The 19,069-nt window shown below is 45.3% G+C and overlaps 1 protein-coding gene across 1 annotated transcript in view; it reads left to right on the top strand.

The window, feature by feature from the left end:
* The window catches only part of Wdfy2 (WD repeat and FYVE domain containing 2), a 48,490-nt gene extending 31,421 nt beyond the window's left edge, over window positions 1–17,069 (top strand). The window contains exons 11-13 of the mRNA XM_050194822.3: window positions 3,618–3,748; window positions 13,657–13,765; window positions 15,401–17,069. Of these exons, the coding sequence (XP_050050779.1) occupies window positions 3,618–3,748; window positions 13,657–13,765; window positions 15,401–15,427 (267 nt within the window). The 3' untranslated portion in view covers window positions 15,428–17,069. The remainder of the gene's footprint in view (window positions 1–3,617; window positions 3,749–13,656; window positions 13,766–15,400) is intronic.
* The last annotated feature ends 2,000 nt before the right edge of the window (window positions 17,070–19,069 follow it).

Raw genomic sequence — 19,069 nt, 5'->3', positions numbered from 1 at the left:
CAGCAGAGGTAGCTTGAGGCAAGGCCATTCATACATTCTGCAACTTCATACCGTTACCACGGAGGAAGGAGTGACGGCATTGAAAAAACAAAGTCCCTCCTAGTTTTTGTGTGCTGGTATATACCGAAGTGGTGTGTGAAAAGGCACAGATAGAGAAGGTGAGGGAAAGGAGGGCAGCAAGGGCATTGTTACCATGCTTAGAAGCATGATAGTACTCGCCTGTGCATCCCTGCCTCCTCACTGTGTATACAGAGGCAGAAAAAAAAAATGGAAAAGAAAGCTGCTGCTCATGCTGCTCAACAGTGCAACAAACATGACCAGGCATGGTCAGTCCGCCATCAGGGGAAAAAGAAAAGCTGGTATTGTTAGAAAGTTTTTGATTTCTGGAAGAGCCTGGTAATTTTTACTGTTCTCACTCATGGGCAGTGAAACTGATACTTAACATTTGTGGTGAGGCCAACTGGTCACAAAAAGCAAAGAACTACATGTACTACCTGTCTCAAGAAATCAGCAACTTGATCAGGCTAAGTGGTTAGAATAAATAATAAATAAATAATGGGATGACTCATTAGCTTGGTGCTTTAAAGACCATCCCACTAGTATTTAGTCTTACTCGGAACAAGTGTTATGTATTGTCAGGAAATTTCCATCAATATAGATAGTATGACTAAATCTGTAAAAAGTAATTACTCTGGTTTATGGGCATTCCAAGATATCAGGTGATAGTGTATGCATGTGTGCGTGCATGCATGTGTGCATGCATGCAGGTGTACGCACGTGCGTATGTGCGTGCACGAGCGCGCACCTCCAATGCAATGGCAGTAGGTGTCCTCTAAAGGTGAAGCACCAGTATATTTTGCACCTGGTGGAAAAATACTGGTCGCAGAGCTTCCAGCTTCTTTGTGTTTTTTCTAGGCTTAGGCACTATCAATACACTTGACTTTCAGCACAAGAGTTCAGTTTGTGGAAGCTTGCGTGGTGATTGCCAGCTTTTTCTTCATTGTGCTCAAGGCTGTGGTCTGGTGTTGAGGAAGTGTGTCTCAATCTACGCTGCATTATCTGAGTAGAACAGCACTGTCTTTTCGGTTCAGAATGGGCAGCCTAGCATTTGACATTCCCTATATCTTAGCATATCTCTGAGCTACATGTTCCTGATCACCTAACACGTACAGTAGAACTTCATTAATTGAAGCTTTGGACCACAAAAAATACCACCATTAAGCAGAGTTTTGAATTATCGAAAGCAATCAATACCCTGGAAAATACCCGCTGTGGTGGCTTAGTAGCTGTGGTGTTGTGCTGCTAAGCAGGAGGTCGCAGGATCAAATCCCAGCGGCGGCCGCTTTGATGGGGTGGAAATGCAAAAACTCCTGTGTCCTGTGCACTAGAGGCACGTTGAAGATCCCCTGGTGGTCAAAATTAATCTGGAGTACCCCACTATGGCGTGCCCCATGATCAAATCGTGGTTCTGGCACGTAAAAACCCGGAATTCAAATCAAATCAATTCTCTGGAAAATGTTCCACAGGCACACACAATCTTTGTCTACCTGCTACACATTTACATTCGCCATTGTGAGAGCTCTTGGTTCTCCATTTAGTGTCACCCAAGGTCATGTTCTCAGCTGACTAACCCTGTATAGACTTTCTGAATCACTACTGTTGCACTCAAGAAAATAAATTGCTGTTGTGTGCGAGTTCCACCGTGATGAGCATACTTTTGCAGTTATGGAATATTTTACTATAGCACAATCGTCGGTCCGGTGCGTCAGTAAATTCTAGCAGGGTACCACCAGTGTGCATGTAGCTGGCCTGGAGCAAGCACCATAATGCACATCATAATGGTGATTTGCACATCTCTGTGCTAACGGTGGCGCATTTCAGCCATCATTCTTGGCATGTAATATCTATACATCATGCAGCGTGAACATATTTATGTCAGTGCGGTTCTTTTTAGGCAACATGGTGAGGTCCCTCAACCCAACAACAACCTATATGATGCCAAAGGCAGTGTTTATAGGTTTTGCATCCTTTAATTTTAGATATTAGCAGTAACTTGCATGTTTTTTGAGATTGCTTCTGAGCACACTGGGCCTTCAAAGGATGCCAACCGTGCCGCCGCTTCTGCCATGTTAACAACCCGCGAAACTGTGTTAAAGAGCCCCTCACCAGGCCACATCGAAAATTTCAGTTATACGCTGGAAGTTGTTACGTGCCCCCTAGGGAGTCTTCTACTGCAAAAATTTTTTCAAATTGGTTCATTAATAGTTGAGATAAAAATAGTTCAGTGCCGCGAACCCATGATTTCGGGAGGCGAGCTTCATCGCTAACATAGACTTTCTCTCCACTTGCCCCATCTAGCCTCCGCAACCGTAATTCCTTCCCTGCGTTCTCCCATACTGGAGCTCGAGGATTGCGTGACGCATACGTCTTTACGGGAGGCGAGCTTCATCGCCAACATAGACACTCTCTCCACTTGCCCCATCTAGCCTCCGCAATCGTAATTCCTTCCCTGCGTTCTCCCATACTGGAGCTCGAGGATTGCGTGACGCATACGTCACAGGCCCCACCTTCATTTTTTGTTTTTTCCTTGCTTTTTTGCTGCGTGGCTCACTTCTACTGACAGTGTCGCACGCAAGCTATTGCGTTTGTCTCGTTTCACACAGCACTCGTTTTTGCACGCTGTGCCTGAGAACGCCCGACTAGCAGTATGAGTCAGTGCTATGCAAACACTGGGGCAGACACAAGCAGACTACAGAGAATCATTGCATGCTGGAACACGGTAGAAAATTACATGGTTTCGGTGACTGCACGCACGACTGCACGACGTAGGAACAAGCAGATGAAACGGAAGTACGTATCTCTTGCCTCAGTGCGAAGTAAAACAAAAAACACGCAGACATTTGGTTTGTGTTTTATTTTTTTTCTAAACTTTAATTTATCTATTTAAGCAGTAGATCGAACAAATAACTGCTGTTGACATGAATAACTCTGTCACGTGTCACTATGAGCATTGTCACAGCACATACATGTACATAGGCGCTCTTGTGCGATATACACCAGCCCTCCAGCTAAGAGCACAATGCCTGCAAGGAGAAGGACAAACAGCATTCAGTTGGAAATTTCAACTCTTTCTACGGCATGTGGCGATGCAATACTTAGCAGACACGATTGTTAGTGTGCATTGTATGCACTGCACTTGTCAGCTCAAAATAGCCAGACCTTGTGAGTGGCTTAAGCCGCTATAGAATTTGTGTTAAAATTTGGCATGGGCCAACATTGCCAAGCGAACACACACGAGTGTCACATTGTTATTGTTGAAGAGGTCACAATAAATGTACTACATGCACAAGTACTGAGAACTTCCGGTGCAACAGCTGGGATCATGGAGCATGCACTCCCAGCTAGCAAATTATTTGTGTAGAGTTGTGCACTGGCTGTTCAAACTATTGAGGTGTCCCTACTGTACCTTTGCATGCTGACAGGAACATGTACTCACTTGGTATGTTAAATGCAGTTAAGTTGCTGTGTTGCTGTGCTTTGGTCCTATATATGGTGTTGTGAACAGCCCGTCTTTCTCATACAACCTTTTTTTTCTTTTGTTTTTTCATTGTGACTAGCACCACTGTCGCAAGTGTGGCAAGGCAGTCTGCGACAAGTGCAGTTCGAACCGCAGTTGTATACCTATCATGGGCTACGAATTCGATGTACGTGTCTGTGACGAGTGCCATGTGGTCATCACGGATGATGAGTGAGTGGCTTTATTTTGTCTGGTTTGCACTTACTTCATCAGCTACGTCAGTGCAGTTTATGGGAAAAGATGTTTCAGATTTGTTCTCCCAAACCAATTGTGGGCTGAAAGAAGTATATTGGCATAGGCTTCTTGCATTTATCTTAACCCCTTGGAGGTGTTTCACATGCATAAAATCTTAGATAAATGTTTAATGTGTCCCGCTTAACTTGAGTGAATTTTTAACCCCATAACTGGCAATATAAGAATTGGGAGACAGGTGACTTTTAAAGCAAAGTTTTATTTGCCCCTTCCTTCGACTTTTTCACTGCTGCCGCTGCTGTCTTGCACGCCGCACCGGGGGGGGGGAGTCAGAGCGTGCATATACGCGGAGCATGGCAGAGAGGAACGGCGTTGCGAGAAACTCATTTGGGACTTTACATTGCGTCGCATGTGCACAATGCCCTCTGGAGCTCCCTGGACATCGTCACATTAGCCTCTTTGACGACTGCAGTTATCCATGAACCCCCACAAAAGCATTACAGAAATTGCAGTGCTTACCTTTCTACTAACGTGCAAGTCGAGGGTGAAGCTAGATAGAATGGTAAGAGGGGCAGCAGGAAGAAGAGGCATAGAAGCATAGAATGGGCAGAACCAACACAGTCGCGGAACGAATGAATAACAGCCTTGCCACTCTTCGCTCGCTGTTCCAATACAAGGGAGGGATAGGGAATAGGTGACATGAGAAGGCAAGGACACGCTACTGCTATAGACATGACAGCGGTTGCGAGCAAACAGGATAAAATTAAGTTCAAGGTAAGGTACGGTCATTTCTGCTATTTCTGAAAAATAAACACCATGCAAATTTGTCAAGCGCATAACTTGTGCAGGATGTGTATAAGTAGAGCCAGACTAAAGTGCACCATAGGGTCTAGGCGACGCTACGGAAGCGGTCACACGTCAAATCAGCACTTCTGTGCCCACCGCGATAGCTTTGCGGCTATGGCATGGCTCGATGTCGCGGGTTTAATCCCAACCGCGGCTGCTGCATTTCGATGGGCGCTAAATAAAAAACGCTTGTACACTTAGATTTAGGGAAGCGTTAAACACCGCAATATCAGAATTAATCCGGAGTCCGAAGTTCACAATTATGACGTGCCTTATAATCCGTGGTCTGATATGAAAGGCGCGAAGACCACAACGGACAAAGAGAGAAACGCACACGCAGGGTTTCAGTTTGTTTCTCTCTTTGTCCATCGTCGTCTTCGCGCCTTTCACATCAGATCATGCTCAACCAACACGCCCAGCTTTCCATCCTAACACCGATTGTGGTTTTGGCACATACAGCACCATAATTCAATTGAAGTTTAATACTTCTGCCACTATTAAGTTGCGCGGGTTGTATCACGAGGCAGCATCAGCACGAGGTGGTATTGGCAGTACTATCACTTTATTGCCATCACAACAACTAAACATAGGGTGAGGGAAACTGGCTAACACAAGTATATACAGGGTGTTTCACGTAACTTGAATCAAGGGTTTTAAAAAAGTGGTTAGCCGCAGTTGAATGAAACCAATGGCATATGGTTTGCCATCATGTGGCGCTCCTAAGAGTATTTTCTTATATTCTGCTTAATTGGTTAATTAACTAAGATAAATTGTGCAAAATCTTTAATATTCACTTTAGGGCCAAGTGTGTTTCGTTGCGTTGTAGAGGCGATTCCAAAATGAGCAGTCTGTTCTCTTTTTTTTTTTTTTTTTTTTTGTGGCAACGTAGATGCTGCATGGTGATTTTTTTCGGCATTTGAAGAAAGCCCACGAAATATGAAATAAAACCACATGACTGTGCTCATGCGCTATCGTATTGCAGCGCTCTCAATCGCGGTTCATGCAAAAGAACCATGCATGCGGACCATGGCGAAGTGAGCAGCCGCGGCTCTAGGCATCGGCTTCACAGTGCGTCAGCATCTTTGGCAGTGGCACACAGAAAGGAAGCACCATCAATCCTGACAAGCGATAGGCTCGACGCACGGTTGAGAGCACTGCAATACGATAGCGCATGAGCCCAGTCAGATGGTTTTATTTCATATTTCGCTGGCTTTCTCTAAACGTAGAAGAAAATTGCCACGCAGCATGTACATTGCCACAAAAAATTGGATCGGTCATTTCTGAATCTCCTATACAATGCTACGAAACGCATTTGGCCCAAAAGTAAATATTAAAACCTTTGCATAATTTATCTTACTTAATTGAGTAATTAAACTGAATATAAAAGATACTCTAAGGAGCACCACATGACGGCAAACCATATGCCGTTGGTTTCATTCAGCTGTGGCTAACCACTTTCTTTAAATCCTTGGTTCAAGTTATGTGAAACACCCTGCATATGCTTCTGTACCTGGGAGATGGCACTCCCCATAATCAGGGTCCATCGACCACGCTCTGTTTATCCGTTCAACTCAGCAGCCAGGTTCAGTACACTACAACCCTTCTTCCTTAGTTCGGACTCGACAGTCAGCCAATGCCAGCACAAGGTCCCTAAGGTTTTGAGGTGTTTTCGGGGAATGTTGCAAACGGTGTGGGCCTGTCGTTTCTACACTTTGCTCTGTTGGTGCTGGCTGAGGTGTTGCTATTTCGTCTGAGGGTAGCATGACTTGTTGCTCTTCAGGTTCACTGGGTTCTGATGTCTTGCTGCTGCTCGCTCCACCAGTCATAAGGCTTGGCTGGTCCACGTGCCGGCGACACATGCCACCGTCCGGAAGAGCAACCTGATAAGAGATCGGGCCAGTTGCTCTGGCGATCACAGCAGAGACTCATGGGGAGCCATGGCTGTAGTTCTGTGCAATGACAGGGTCCTCGGGCTGGAACGTGCATGGCATAGGCAGAGCTTCTTTCAGCTGGGAGACTTGTCATGGGCCTGCTCTGGGTGCAGCCAATCCAGCATGGTAGACAGTCAGCGGCCCATCATTTGTTCCAATGGGGAGCATCTCATGGCAGTGTGCAGAGTTACGTGCTGCTGTAAAGTCTGCCAGTCACTGTGCCCAATAATGCCTCTTTGGTGGTCCGTACCATCCCTTCAGCCTGTCCATTCGTGGATGGATAAAACGGTGCAGACGTCATCTGGCGAATAAGGTTGGGTTCTGGGGACTCCCGAAACTCTGCTACTAATGTAAATTGCAGCCCATTGTCAGAGGCAAGAGTGTCTGGTAGATCATGTGTTGCGAAAAATATTCGTAAAGTACTAATTACAGCACCCGATGTCATTGATGGCATTGGTATGACCTCGAGCCATTTGGAATAAGAGTCCACCACAATCAAGAAGGTCTGCCTTTGGAATGGGCCATCAGTCTATGCGCAGGCACGACCATGGAGTCTGGGTCGTCTCCCATGGGTGGACCGGTGCACAGGGCATTTCTGGCCATGTTTCCTGGCAAGGAAGGTACCGCCAGACCCATTCCTCAATGGCCGCATTCATGCTAGGCCACCATACATAAGTGTGGGCGAGTGCCTTCATCCTGACAATGTCTGGGTGTCCAACGTGCAGGCATTCGAGCACACGGAAATATAGCTTCTGCAGAATCACCACGCAGTCACCCCACAGTCAGTAACCCTTGGGGGCAGACAGCTCATGTTGCTTAGACACAAATGATGGGAATTCTGAACTTGCAGCGCACCTCGGTCATCCCTTCCACATCCACTTGAGAATACAGGAGAGGATACCGTCCTTGACAAGAGTGCCTAGCCACATCACCAGCATGGACTGGAGATTCTGGAAGTATGTCCAGAAGCATGACAACCTCCACCAGGGAAAGGTCAGCCTGGCGCTGGTGCATTAGGGGCAGTCTGCTGAGACCGTCTGCATGACCCAACTGTTTTCCTGGCCGGTGGAGGAGAGTATACTGATATTCATTCAGAAAGATGAACTACAGCAACATATGCGGCAAAAGCATCTGTGGCATTTGCCGGTCTGATGTGAACAGGCCTAGGAGGTGCTTGTGGTCCGTATGGATCTGGGTGGGATGGCCATGTACACTCATGGAACTTCTTTACTCCTGCAACCACAGTGAGTGCCTTCTTATCAATCTGGGCTTAGTTCCGCTCCGTAGAGGACAAAGTCCTTGAATAAAAAGCAGTTAGTTCTTCACCATACAGCATTCTGTGACTCGACACCACTCCTATTCCATATGGGGACGCATCGCAAGCGAGGATGATCAGCTTCTTCTCGTCAAAATGTGTTGGCACCTGGTTGGGTGCCCGTAGTTGCTTCACATGGCCGAACGCCATCTGTTTTGTGTTTCCCAACGGCCAGGGCACCTCCTTATCCAACAAACGGTGCAGGGGTCCTGCAATAGTGGCTTTGTGTGGCAGAAATGCATGATAGAAATTGATAAGACCGAGGAATCCCTGCAGCTCGGCTTCGTTCAACGGTCGTGGGGCCCTAAGGATGGCTTGTATCTTGGCCTGTGTTGGGTGGATTCCTTCTACATCGACTCGGAAACTCAAAATTCCACTTGAGTCACTTCTAGCTGACATCTTTCTTTCTTGACCTTAAGCCTTGCATCTTGGAACCGCTGCAGGACCTCTCGAAGCAGACTAAGCAATTCTTGGTGCAAAACTCCCGAAATGAGGACTTCGTCGAAATTGGAATGACGCCTGGTAGTCCGCGCAGTAGGTTCTCCATTAAACTCTGGAAGATGCCAGGTGCGACGCTGATCCTGAATTGTAACCGACAGATGCGGAAAACACCCTGATGAGTCACAATAGTCTGTGCATCTGCAGATTTATCAGTCACTGGCAGCTGGTGTTAAGCCTGTGCCAGATCTAGCTTTGCAAAAACAGCTCTACCAGAAAGGGATGCCAGCAGGTGGCTGACCACCGGCACCGGATGCGAGTGCTGCTGCAATGCTTTGTTGATCGTGCACTCGTAGGCTGCACAGATGCAGACGTCCCCATTTGCCTTAAGTGGCGTAACAATAGGGGTTTTCCAACGAGCTTGATCAACTGACTCCAGGACTCCTTGTTGTAGCAGTTTGTCTAACTTGGCAACAATTTTAGGTTGAAGCGTGAAAGGAACCCTTCTTGCTTTCAGGCAGATAGGTAGAACCTCAGGGTTAAGTGCTAACTCCACGGGCAGTCCCTTTTAGCAGCCCAGTGTTCCATCAAACACGGAGGCAAAGTCTCGGAATACGTTATCAAGCGAGGATGGTAGCTGGTCAGTGTGTTACACTCCCGTGATATGGATACCAAGTGCCGGAAACCAATCCAGCCCGAGAAGGCTTGGGCGCTCACCCTTGACAATGACAAGGTGCAGTGGGCCGTCAAAATCTTTTAATTGTACTCGGACGGTACCAATCCCACGCACAGCGATACGGTTGACTCGATAGTCCCTCATGATAATGTCAAGTGGCTGCAGCTTTGGGACACACTCCTTTGTAAAAATGCGTCTGGCCGTGGCGTTGAAGATGATCGAAAAAGTTGATCCCGAGTCCACCTCCATCTGACGCTGTGCGCCTTCAGTTCTGACACCCACATCTAGCTTCTTGGCGGGTTGAGGCACATCGTTGATAGCAATCACCGCCAAGGCATCGCAGTACGAGATGTTTGTGCAAGGAGTGGTCCTAAAACGGTGCATCCTGCCTTCGGCTTCAGTATCTCGATGTGGGTCAGGCTGCCTCCGGGACCGGCAGACCTTAGCAGTGTGTCCAGTTTTTCCACATCCCCGCCACTGGGCGTCATGGAACAGACACAGGCAGTGTTTATGTGGGCCCCCACAGCTGACGCAGGACCCGCCCACCAGTCTCTTGGTGTCCTATTGCTTACTGAGACTCGCCTGTAACCGAAGAACGTCTTTGGCGCCATCTTTCTTGCCGTCACTGACCATCGTCGTTCCTTGGTACACTGAGTCGAATCACAGCGTGTTTTTACTTTGGATCGTGGGTACACTGGCTTCCCGGGCAATGGCCTCAGCGCCGACTGCTTCCTCAACAGCACTGGTGAGGGATGCCTCTAACAGCACTAACGAAGCCAATTGCATGCTTGGTTGCTTCCGCCGCAACTTGCGCTTCGTACCCCCATCCTTAGAAATACTAACTTATCTAGCTTTTGTCAGACCTAAGCTAGAATATGCATGCTCTGTTTGGGACCCACACCAAAAAACCCTTTCTAACACTCTAGAAGCAGTTCAAAATTGTGCTGCTCATTTTATTTATTCTGATTATTCATACCACACTAGTGTCTCTCAGCTAAAATTAAAAGCATGATTTTTCAATCTAGATATAAGGCATCATGTTTTTAGACTGTCTTTACCACAAATTTTAGTACTTCTGCCATCATTCCAGCGCACTGTCAATCTTGCCAATTACGTCACGAAAAATCTGTGTACACTCCGCGTGCCAAACCACTGTACACCTTCATTCTCTTTTTTTTTTTTTTTTTTTTTTTTTGTGAAGACTGCCCGGGACTTGAATGACCTTTCCGCCGACGCTGTGCACCATTTCAATCCACATAATTTCAAGGCTGCCATTGAATCCACATTTTGCTGAAGTGATCACCCATCCCACATGTAATACCCTCATACCAGGGCCTTTAAGGTATTAATAAATAAATAAATAAACCTCTTTTTGTGCTAGTAGGTGCCGCTTCACTGTGTCGTTCTGCAGTCTTAACATCAACCACTCCCTTAGCACAATGTCAAGGGCGTTGAAGTTGCAGTGCTGTGCTGTGGTTCAAAAGGCAGCGAGGTAGGCGGCGACACACTCACTGGGTGCTTGGTCATGGCAGTGGAATTTGTATCGCCTGGCAAGCTCTGGTGGTTTCAGCGCTAGGAGATGTCGCAGCATGGCGAGGATTGTTTCGAGCAAGGTATTTTTCAACTGGGCCAGTGCCACGAGCGCTTTGGCTAGCTGAGACATGGTGGGACTGCAGCGGCTCAGGAATGTCGACCTCTTCTTGCCAACGTCTGTAATGTCCTGCGCCTCCAGGAAGAACTTGCAACGTTGCTCATAGTCCTCCCACTCTTCAGGGAGGCGATGTCGAAAGGCTCAAGCCCACCTGTTGTGGTGGTCGTCATTGTGAACGAGTACGCACCAGAACTAGCCTTCCATAGTGGCAGTTTCAGTTAAGTGACTCGACGAATCCCATCCTCGTCTCCACTGTTAAGTTGTGCAGGTCATATCACGAGGCAGCTTCAGCATGGGGGCAGTATCAGCAATACCACTTTATTGCCATCACAACAACCAAACATGGACTGCGGGAAACTGGCTAACACGAGTATTTATAGGCTTCTGTACCCTGGAGACCCCCATTAATCGGGGACCACCGACCACGCTCAGTTTATCCGCTGAACTCAGCGGCCAGGTTCAGTACACAACAGCCATGATGCGATGTGCAATGTGAGGCAATGAATATGCTCAACCCTCTCAGAGGTTTTGAAGTATGACGCACAACAACGCCTCAAGCAAACACCTCCCCCTGTGTTTTCTGTGTACTGCGCAAACACACAGCAATGGTGCATGCAAGGTAATGTTTAACATCAACTCACCACTCTCGTATTGGACTAAACGTTGAATAAATTAAACATTTCTGGTCAGCATCACAGCTAATTATTGCCATTCAAAGCAAACAGCACAGAAAGCTTCATTTACATCAATTTCCACAGTACGTGGAATCCGCATAATTTTGTCGTGGGTTTCTGTCTGCTTTGTCTGAAATAAGAATTACAGTACACTTCCGTTCATTCGACTCCGGTTAACTCAATTTTTTTGCTAATTCAATTGTGAATGAAGTTCCAGGCTGGCACCCATGCATTTCTATGGTCCCAAAATTTCTTCATCTCGATCCTGAAATTGACCACTGGATAATTCAAACTTTACTTGTCAGCACACATGTGCCTGACCCTTAGGGTGACCCCAATAGTAACTCTTTTAGTAGTAGCATCTGTCTCAATGGAAGTTATGGCACAGTGAATGCTTTGAACAGATGTCACCTCCCATTGAAAATGCCTATTTCCGGCCTATCCTAGGAATATTTTGAAACAATAACCATAGCTCACAATGTCTGGTTGTGATATTTACCTGATTATAATGTGCCCTCTTTTTTTTCTATATTCATTCTATTTTCCCTTAATTAATCAGGCACAAATTAATCAGCAGTGTTTCTTTCCTGCCACTTGTTTAATTCAACCTGCCGGATAATTCAATCAATTTGATCGGACCCGTCAGAGTCAAATTAACAAAAATCGACTGTAATTTACTATTTTAGAGAGGAGAAAGTTGTAAAATCCATGTTCTTAGTATATTTGGTAATGGTGTACCTGCCTGTTGTGATGAATTGGGAGTTCAGTAAAAACTCATACTTAAGAATTTCACTTAATGTCTTGTGATATAGCAATGGGGCCACAGAATTAAGCACACCTTTCTTAGCATGAATCTTAGCAAGAACAATTGCTTTGTTTCAAATTCCCTGTTGGTAAAGGGGCCCTGGAGCCACTTTTTATCTAAGTGGAGAAAGACATTTGAAGTGAAGATAGGCTATTTCAGAACCACTTTGCCGCAAAAAGTACTTCAATACGTTCAGCAGAAGCGGAGTTATCGGCAATCAAACGCAGCCTCAGCTGTGCCCCCCTTCCTCCTCCAATGCCTTGCACTGCGAAGGCTACGGCGGAGATGTCACCGTGGCGCGCAGTTCAAGTTTCCGATTTGGTGCCTATGCCGCGCTAAACGTAAGCCAAACGCGGCTGTGCTCAGAGAGCCGCAATGGACTTAGCCACTGCACTCGTGGCGGCACCTCGGGGCAGCCGCGGTGTAGCCGAGCGCAGCAACCAATAGCAGCCGCGTATTGGAGTGTGCTTTATGATGAAATAAAGCACACAAAAAAGAGCGAGGAGCATGGGATTTTTGAAACGAGAGCGTTTGAGAAAAAGGTGACTTCGCGCTCCGCTTGCGAGCTCCAGGGACCGCGTACGACAGCAGAACTTGGCTGAGATGTTCACAACAGCGTATGCTACCCACGGACTATGTTATTTCACCAAGCCCGAGGGGTGGTTCAGGGCCCTTTTAATAGTTAAAAACAGTTTTTACTTCTTTTTTTTTTTTTTTTTTGCAAGCTAAGTTTGAAATTACGTTGCATGCTGAAATTCTGGAATAATTTGTGGACACTAGTTTCCGTGACAAAACTATGCTTCTAGATGGACTTGACACTGGAAAAATTGGTCCTGTAGTATTTTGCAAGACCAACTTTCTTGAACATAATTGGCCATTAACAAAAATTAACATTTTGTATGATTTCCCATTGACATTGCTATGATTCAAATGCTTTTGACTTAATGATGGCTCATCCATCTGAATAAAGGAGCAAAATAGGTTCAGTTAACTCTCTAGTGCTGACGTAACTCATGGAAGTAGACTTCCAGTGAACTGTACCAGCTTTGGTTGGCCAGTTCATACCTGCAAAGTTTGCAAATTTGGAATTCTTTTATGATTTTACTAATGTTCAAGTTTTACAAAAAATTAATTCTGTTTGCGAAAAAGTTTTGCCGCCAGTCTGTCCATACCCTTTGAAATCTTTCGGTCACGAAAATACACCAGAGGGGTGGCTGCGTCAAGCGAGTTCATTCAGACAAGTGCCTGAAGCAGGCAAAAGTGACAAGAGGTCACTGTAATCTAAAAATATTGGGTTTCTTGTCAGTCTTTGTTCCAAGTTTGCTTCTGCTTGTGTGCTGCACCATAAGGTATCCAAATTGTGTGTATCCCACAAAAGGTTTGTGCTGAGGGCAAACTAAAAAAAAAAATGTATGCTACCCTTCCTTCACCCTTCCAATGTTGTGTGCGTGTGATTTTTACAAATTTTGAACTTAATATGTTGGCATATATACCAGTTGTGGGCAGCTGCACTGTATGCAGGCTAAACTGTTACACCGTTTTCGATTTCAGCCGAACCTCAATGGCCACATTCCATGATGCAAAGCACTCAATTGTCCACATGCATCTGGACCTGACCCGTGGCCATCTCTTAACAACAGGTGCAGATAGGGTGATAAAGGTGAGTCAGTCACTGCAGCATTGTGCATGTGGCATGCCATGCACAGCTGTTTTTAAGAGATGGGCAATGTGAAAGGCACCAAGTATTATGAAATAGATCACTTAAGCTAAATGCACCAGGTGTAGAGCTTAAGTTTCAGAAGGTTTCAGGAAATGTCTTTCCAAAATATTGTGCACAAAAAAAAAATATTTTTTTGCCACATGAGTGGCCTTTTACGTTTATATTCACAATTCATACATGGCACAAAAAAAGGCTTTGTAGTGCGGCTGGCAAAATTTCCTATAGTAAGTTTTGAAAATTGTAAATAATGGATGTTTTGTCTCAGTCATTATTTCTTTTTCCTTTGTTTAATGTGAAAGAGAAAACTTCAATACAAAACATACTTATGATTGTTTTATTTAACAATCCATTAAACAGTTGTCTCTGGCCATTTTAGTTGTTACTAACCAACCAGCGAAATGATGAGCAAAACGAGAACAAGGTGAAAGCAGGAGCCAACGTTTCGTCAAGTGGACTTGTCTTTTTCAAGGCGACATATGCTCTCCTCGGCACAGTATATATAAATACGGTTCTTCTAAAGGGGAGGGGAGGAAAGACAGGTGAGTGAGGCAATGACCGAGGGTGTGTTAGCAGAGAGGGTGTAGAATTGAAAAGGTGTGCTACTCAACGTCGGTAGAGGAATGGGAGGTAGCGCTGTGTGTCAGCCGGTTGATGTGTCACCGTAGGTTCCTCTTTTCGTGGAAGGGGCCTGGACAACGGTGACCTTAAAATTAAAAGCACTGCAAATAGCTACACACACGAAGTGAAAACTAGCTTTACTTGCACTAGTTCCGATGTAATTTATATGCTTGAAGAAACTATATACCTGTGAAATGGGACACCCAATGAATGTCAGGTTAAACGGACTTCGGGTGGACACAGCTAAAAAGCTTCCCAAAGCCGTCGCTGAGCATTTCAGCCAACCAGGTCATAACTTTGATGAACTAAACTCTACATCCTACAGTCAGATTTCCATTCTGCGCAAAGCAGAAGATACAGAGAATCGTACCTCATCCATGAGTTCAACACATTGCAAGCAGTAGGCATGAACGTTTCAAAGAAAGCTTTAGAATCTATTTGCTATCCATCATCTAGCCCCCTTCCACGAAAAGAGGAACCTACAATGACACGTCAACTGGCTGACACATGGCGCTACCTCACATTCCTCCACCAACGTTGAGTAGCACACCTTTCTTTTTAATTCTACGCCCTTGCCGCTAACACACCCTCGGTCATTGCCTCGCCCGCCCACCGTAGCCCCTCTCCCCTTCAGAAGAACCATACCTATATATACTGTGCTGAGGAAAGCATATGTCGCCTTGAAAAAGACAAGTTCACTTGTCGAAATATTGGCTCCCGCTTTCACCTTGTTCTCATTTTGTTCATCGTCTTGAATTTCCATCTCCTGCCTTCCCCATGTTTTCAACCAGTGAGACGTTATTCAACAGCAAACTAATGTACACCAAAACTTTTTTCTTCATCAACTAAATTTGTTCTAATGACCTGCCATTATGAAAAAGCAAGTAGGCTGAGATGAATTTCATGAAGTGCCCCTTGCAGAGTATCTTGAAGCATTATATTTCTTTTTCCCCACAGATTTGGGACATCAGCCACATGCTGTAGTCAGCCAAGGTGTGTGTGCCATGGAGTGAGCAGGGGCTGGAAAAAGAAAAATGCCTTGCTGCTGCACGTTTATTTGTCAGGACTGTGTTGCCGTTCTTTGTGCTAGAAACAGCTGTTAAGAAAAAGCAGCCGGGAGAAAATGCTATCGGTAGTCTTCCACCGTAAACCCCGGTCTCCTCCAACGGGTCATCTCAACGCAGCGTTGGAAGGTGAAGTCAGTATGTGGGGGATGGAAAAGGGGTGCTTATGTGAGCACTTGCCCCTTTTGAGGCTTGTTGCCATTTCAACTTGTTTCCATGCCTGACTTGTGCACAATTGCAAAGTGCAAGGCAGAGCACCTCTTACCAGTGGTGCACAAATGGGTCGGTGCAATTTGTGTTAACATCTGTGGCATTGCTAACCACAAAGAACAGACTACCCCCTGAGCAGACCACGTGCCACTGTGCACAGTCTATGTGGGTGCTTTATGCAGGCACATCTCTCCTGCATGCTGTTGAGGGAAGGGTGGGGCAGTGTTTGTTTGTGTGTGTGCTTGCACACACTAATATGTTTGTACACATGTGTGCAAGGACGATTTTGAACCACTATCCAAATAAGCAAAACTGCCAGTGGAGTGACTGCTTTATATAGGGAGTAGTCGTAGCACCAAAGATGCCATGCTTGCTCTTTGCTTTTGACCTTAAAGCTGTGCATAATGCTGGTGGTGCAGGGACACCTTGCCCTGCTGCAGTCTGTGCTGCTTCAGACTTTCTCTCGTGGGAACAGCTAACTGTGGTCGAAGTATCCTGAGTCAACTTTGTGTACCTTTATCTGTTAGTACTTTATTGAAAGTCCCTAGACCATGGTGGAGCAGTGCACACTTTCTAGCAAAGCTGCAAGTCCTGTTACCTGCTATGTGGACGGGGCATCTGTCTTGCCACTGCAGTGATGTAAACCCGCACAATATACAAGGTAGCTGTCGAGGCTGGATATTCCTCGCCAGATGCACGAGTGCCACCAGAGAGATAAGAAGCAGCAAATGCCCATCATGCACACATAGTCTGCAGCCATTGTTGTGGTGTACAGTACTGAATGGTATATATAACCACAAGACTGTACTGGCAGTGTCATATCGTGTACCTGTAAGTCTCGGACTTGATTTCCATTTCCTTTATTATATAACTGTAATGGTAGGCTGCTGCATGGAAGCCTCATTTTGCCTCCTATGTTGTACAGCTTTCTTGTGGCAACCATCTCTTCTGCATCAATGGCAAACTTCTCGCTAACACAGGCCACTGTTGAGAATCGTTCCTGCTTTAACTAAGCATGGCCACAGTCCACTCTTTCTGGTGCTTGGGTGTAAACTGGCCCATTTCCTTTGCCTAGCACCTTTTTGTGTATTGCCAGGAAATATTTGTTGCTCTTGACCCATTTTTCTAGTAAGTTGTCTACATGTAAGCTCTCTTATTGCCATGCTGTTGATGAATGTTGCCTAAGAAGGTTTATAAGCTAAACACTGTGGAACACTGCTGTATTCCAGTGGCTAACTCTAGCACTTACGTGGTCTCGTGAAAGCTGTTATATACATCTGTGATAATGAGATCCTGCAAAGTAAAAAGGTGGGTTAAATGTCCTTGAATAAATGCCTGAAAAGGAGTGTGAATCTGTTGTATTTCTTGTGCCACCAACTTGGAACACACGACACACTCAATTAAAAAAATAAAACCTTGCCTAAAACAAGCTCTACTTGGCATAGTTGTTCGGTTTTCCGTGGCCTGCTCCCCAAGAACATTAAAGCATAATTTTGAGGATCTCTTTAGTGTTGGATTGACTGGTGTTAAACATTCATAGAGAGCAGATGAGGTACAGTACTCCTTTTAAATTGCTTCTGCTTGACTCAAACCTCTGCAAAGCTAGACAGCTTGAGCACCCGTCTTTAGTTTCCTGTTGTGCATTGCATTTCTCTTAATGTAAACATCTAAAATTCACTTAATGTGAATGTCCCTTCTTCATCTTAAAATCAGTGGGCCTTCTGAAGAGATGCAGGACAAATTTTTGTAGTACCACATAGGAAACATCGGGCACACAATGACTCCGTTGCGTTAATGATGGTCTGCAACAGCCGTTGTAAAGGTGTATTTTTGATCACAGGAAACATCAATTTTTTATGCCTGCACATATTGTGGTGCAGGCAGCTTGTGTGGTGCTTTTAATAAGATACCAATAAAACTGAATATTAGAGAGTGGGTGAGAGAAAAAAGTAGAAATGAGAAGAGACCTATAACGAATTTTGAGAAAATAATTTAATGTCGAGAAATAAGATGAATTGATAGATAACTTTGGGATATTTAGGTGAGGTAGTGGTTTAGTATCCCTAGTAAATTTCCACAAAATCGGCTCCAAGAATGAATTTTAGTAAGGGCACACAAAGGGAAAGAATAGCTGGGGAAGTTAGTGATAGCCCAAGTGAGCACACCAATCAGTGCATGTAACACTTTCTCCTTGCACACTCTTCCTATGCCCCTTTTTCCATGCATCTAAAATTTGATACAGTGGTGCCGTTTCCTTGCTGCATCTGCCTGTGAGGAGCACCCCAGGTTTGGCTTAGATAAGAATTGATCACTGGAGCTGTTTAAAACTGCCTCGCACATCTCTCAATAATTGTGTGGCTCTGCTTTATGGAAATATCGGAGTAGAAAGAGGGCACACTGTTTATCAACATTATATTCGACTTAGTGTGCGAACTTGCACATGAGGAAATCAAAAGTTTATCCAGGAAGCGAAAAATGTGTGCAACACTGTCGCAGTGGCTCAGCGAACTCAAAAATTTGGTTGTGTGTTAACAGCCCATTGTACACAGGCACTAGCCATGAGGGTATCGCACAGGAACTGAAACGAAAAGCTCCTCAAGAAATGGTAATTTTATATGAACTAAAGCTGAACTGGAACATGGGAGATTTTTCACTACCGAAACAAAATAGAAAAAATAACTTTCGGTTCAGGTTAGCCACCATCGACGAGTTGCATCATCCATGCATTGCCTGCATTTGAAGCCCAACAATGCTGTCTCATTTGTAAATGTACACGAGCTTGCTGTCATTTTAGGAATGGCAGCTAGGGATGTGCAAACATTCAAAACATTGAATATAAATAGCCCCTGCTATTTGATCTTGTTTGATTTGAAAATTCACCATTCAGAGTTTTTGAATATTCATTTCTTTCGAATGCATAAGGGGTAGAAACACTTGTTGGGAGTCTCAAGGGAGACTCGACAACGGATATGAGGAGCGTTCTGAATGCTTGTGCAGGGACCCCGAGCAAGCGCATGAGGCAGATTACTCCTGCTGGATAATTCCCAGTCGTTCAATGAGAATGGCTCGCTTTTAGGCAGCCTATAAACGAGTTTGTTTCTAATTTATTATTTGGCCAGTCCCACCACGTTTGCATCAATGTGCAGTGCTGTAGTATTGCACTTCTCTCCTTCAGCAAACACAACACTGTATGTGCACCTGGTAACATGCTGTTCCCTTGTTTCATTACCGTCATTGCTTAGTGCCCCAGATAATTGAAAGTAGTTGCTGATTCAGTTGAGGGTTCGATGGAATACTGTCTGGTCAGGTAAGATCAATGGAAAAGAAATGGGTGACTGGACCACAGTCGAAA

The sequence above is a fragment of the Dermacentor andersoni genome, chromosome 1 (assembly GCF_023375885.2).
Source record: "Dermacentor andersoni chromosome 1, qqDerAnde1_hic_scaffold, whole genome shotgun sequence".
NCBI lineage: Eukaryota > Metazoa > Arthropoda > Arachnida > Ixodida > Ixodidae > Dermacentor > Dermacentor andersoni.
This window is presented reverse-complemented; position numbering and strand designations above follow the sequence as displayed.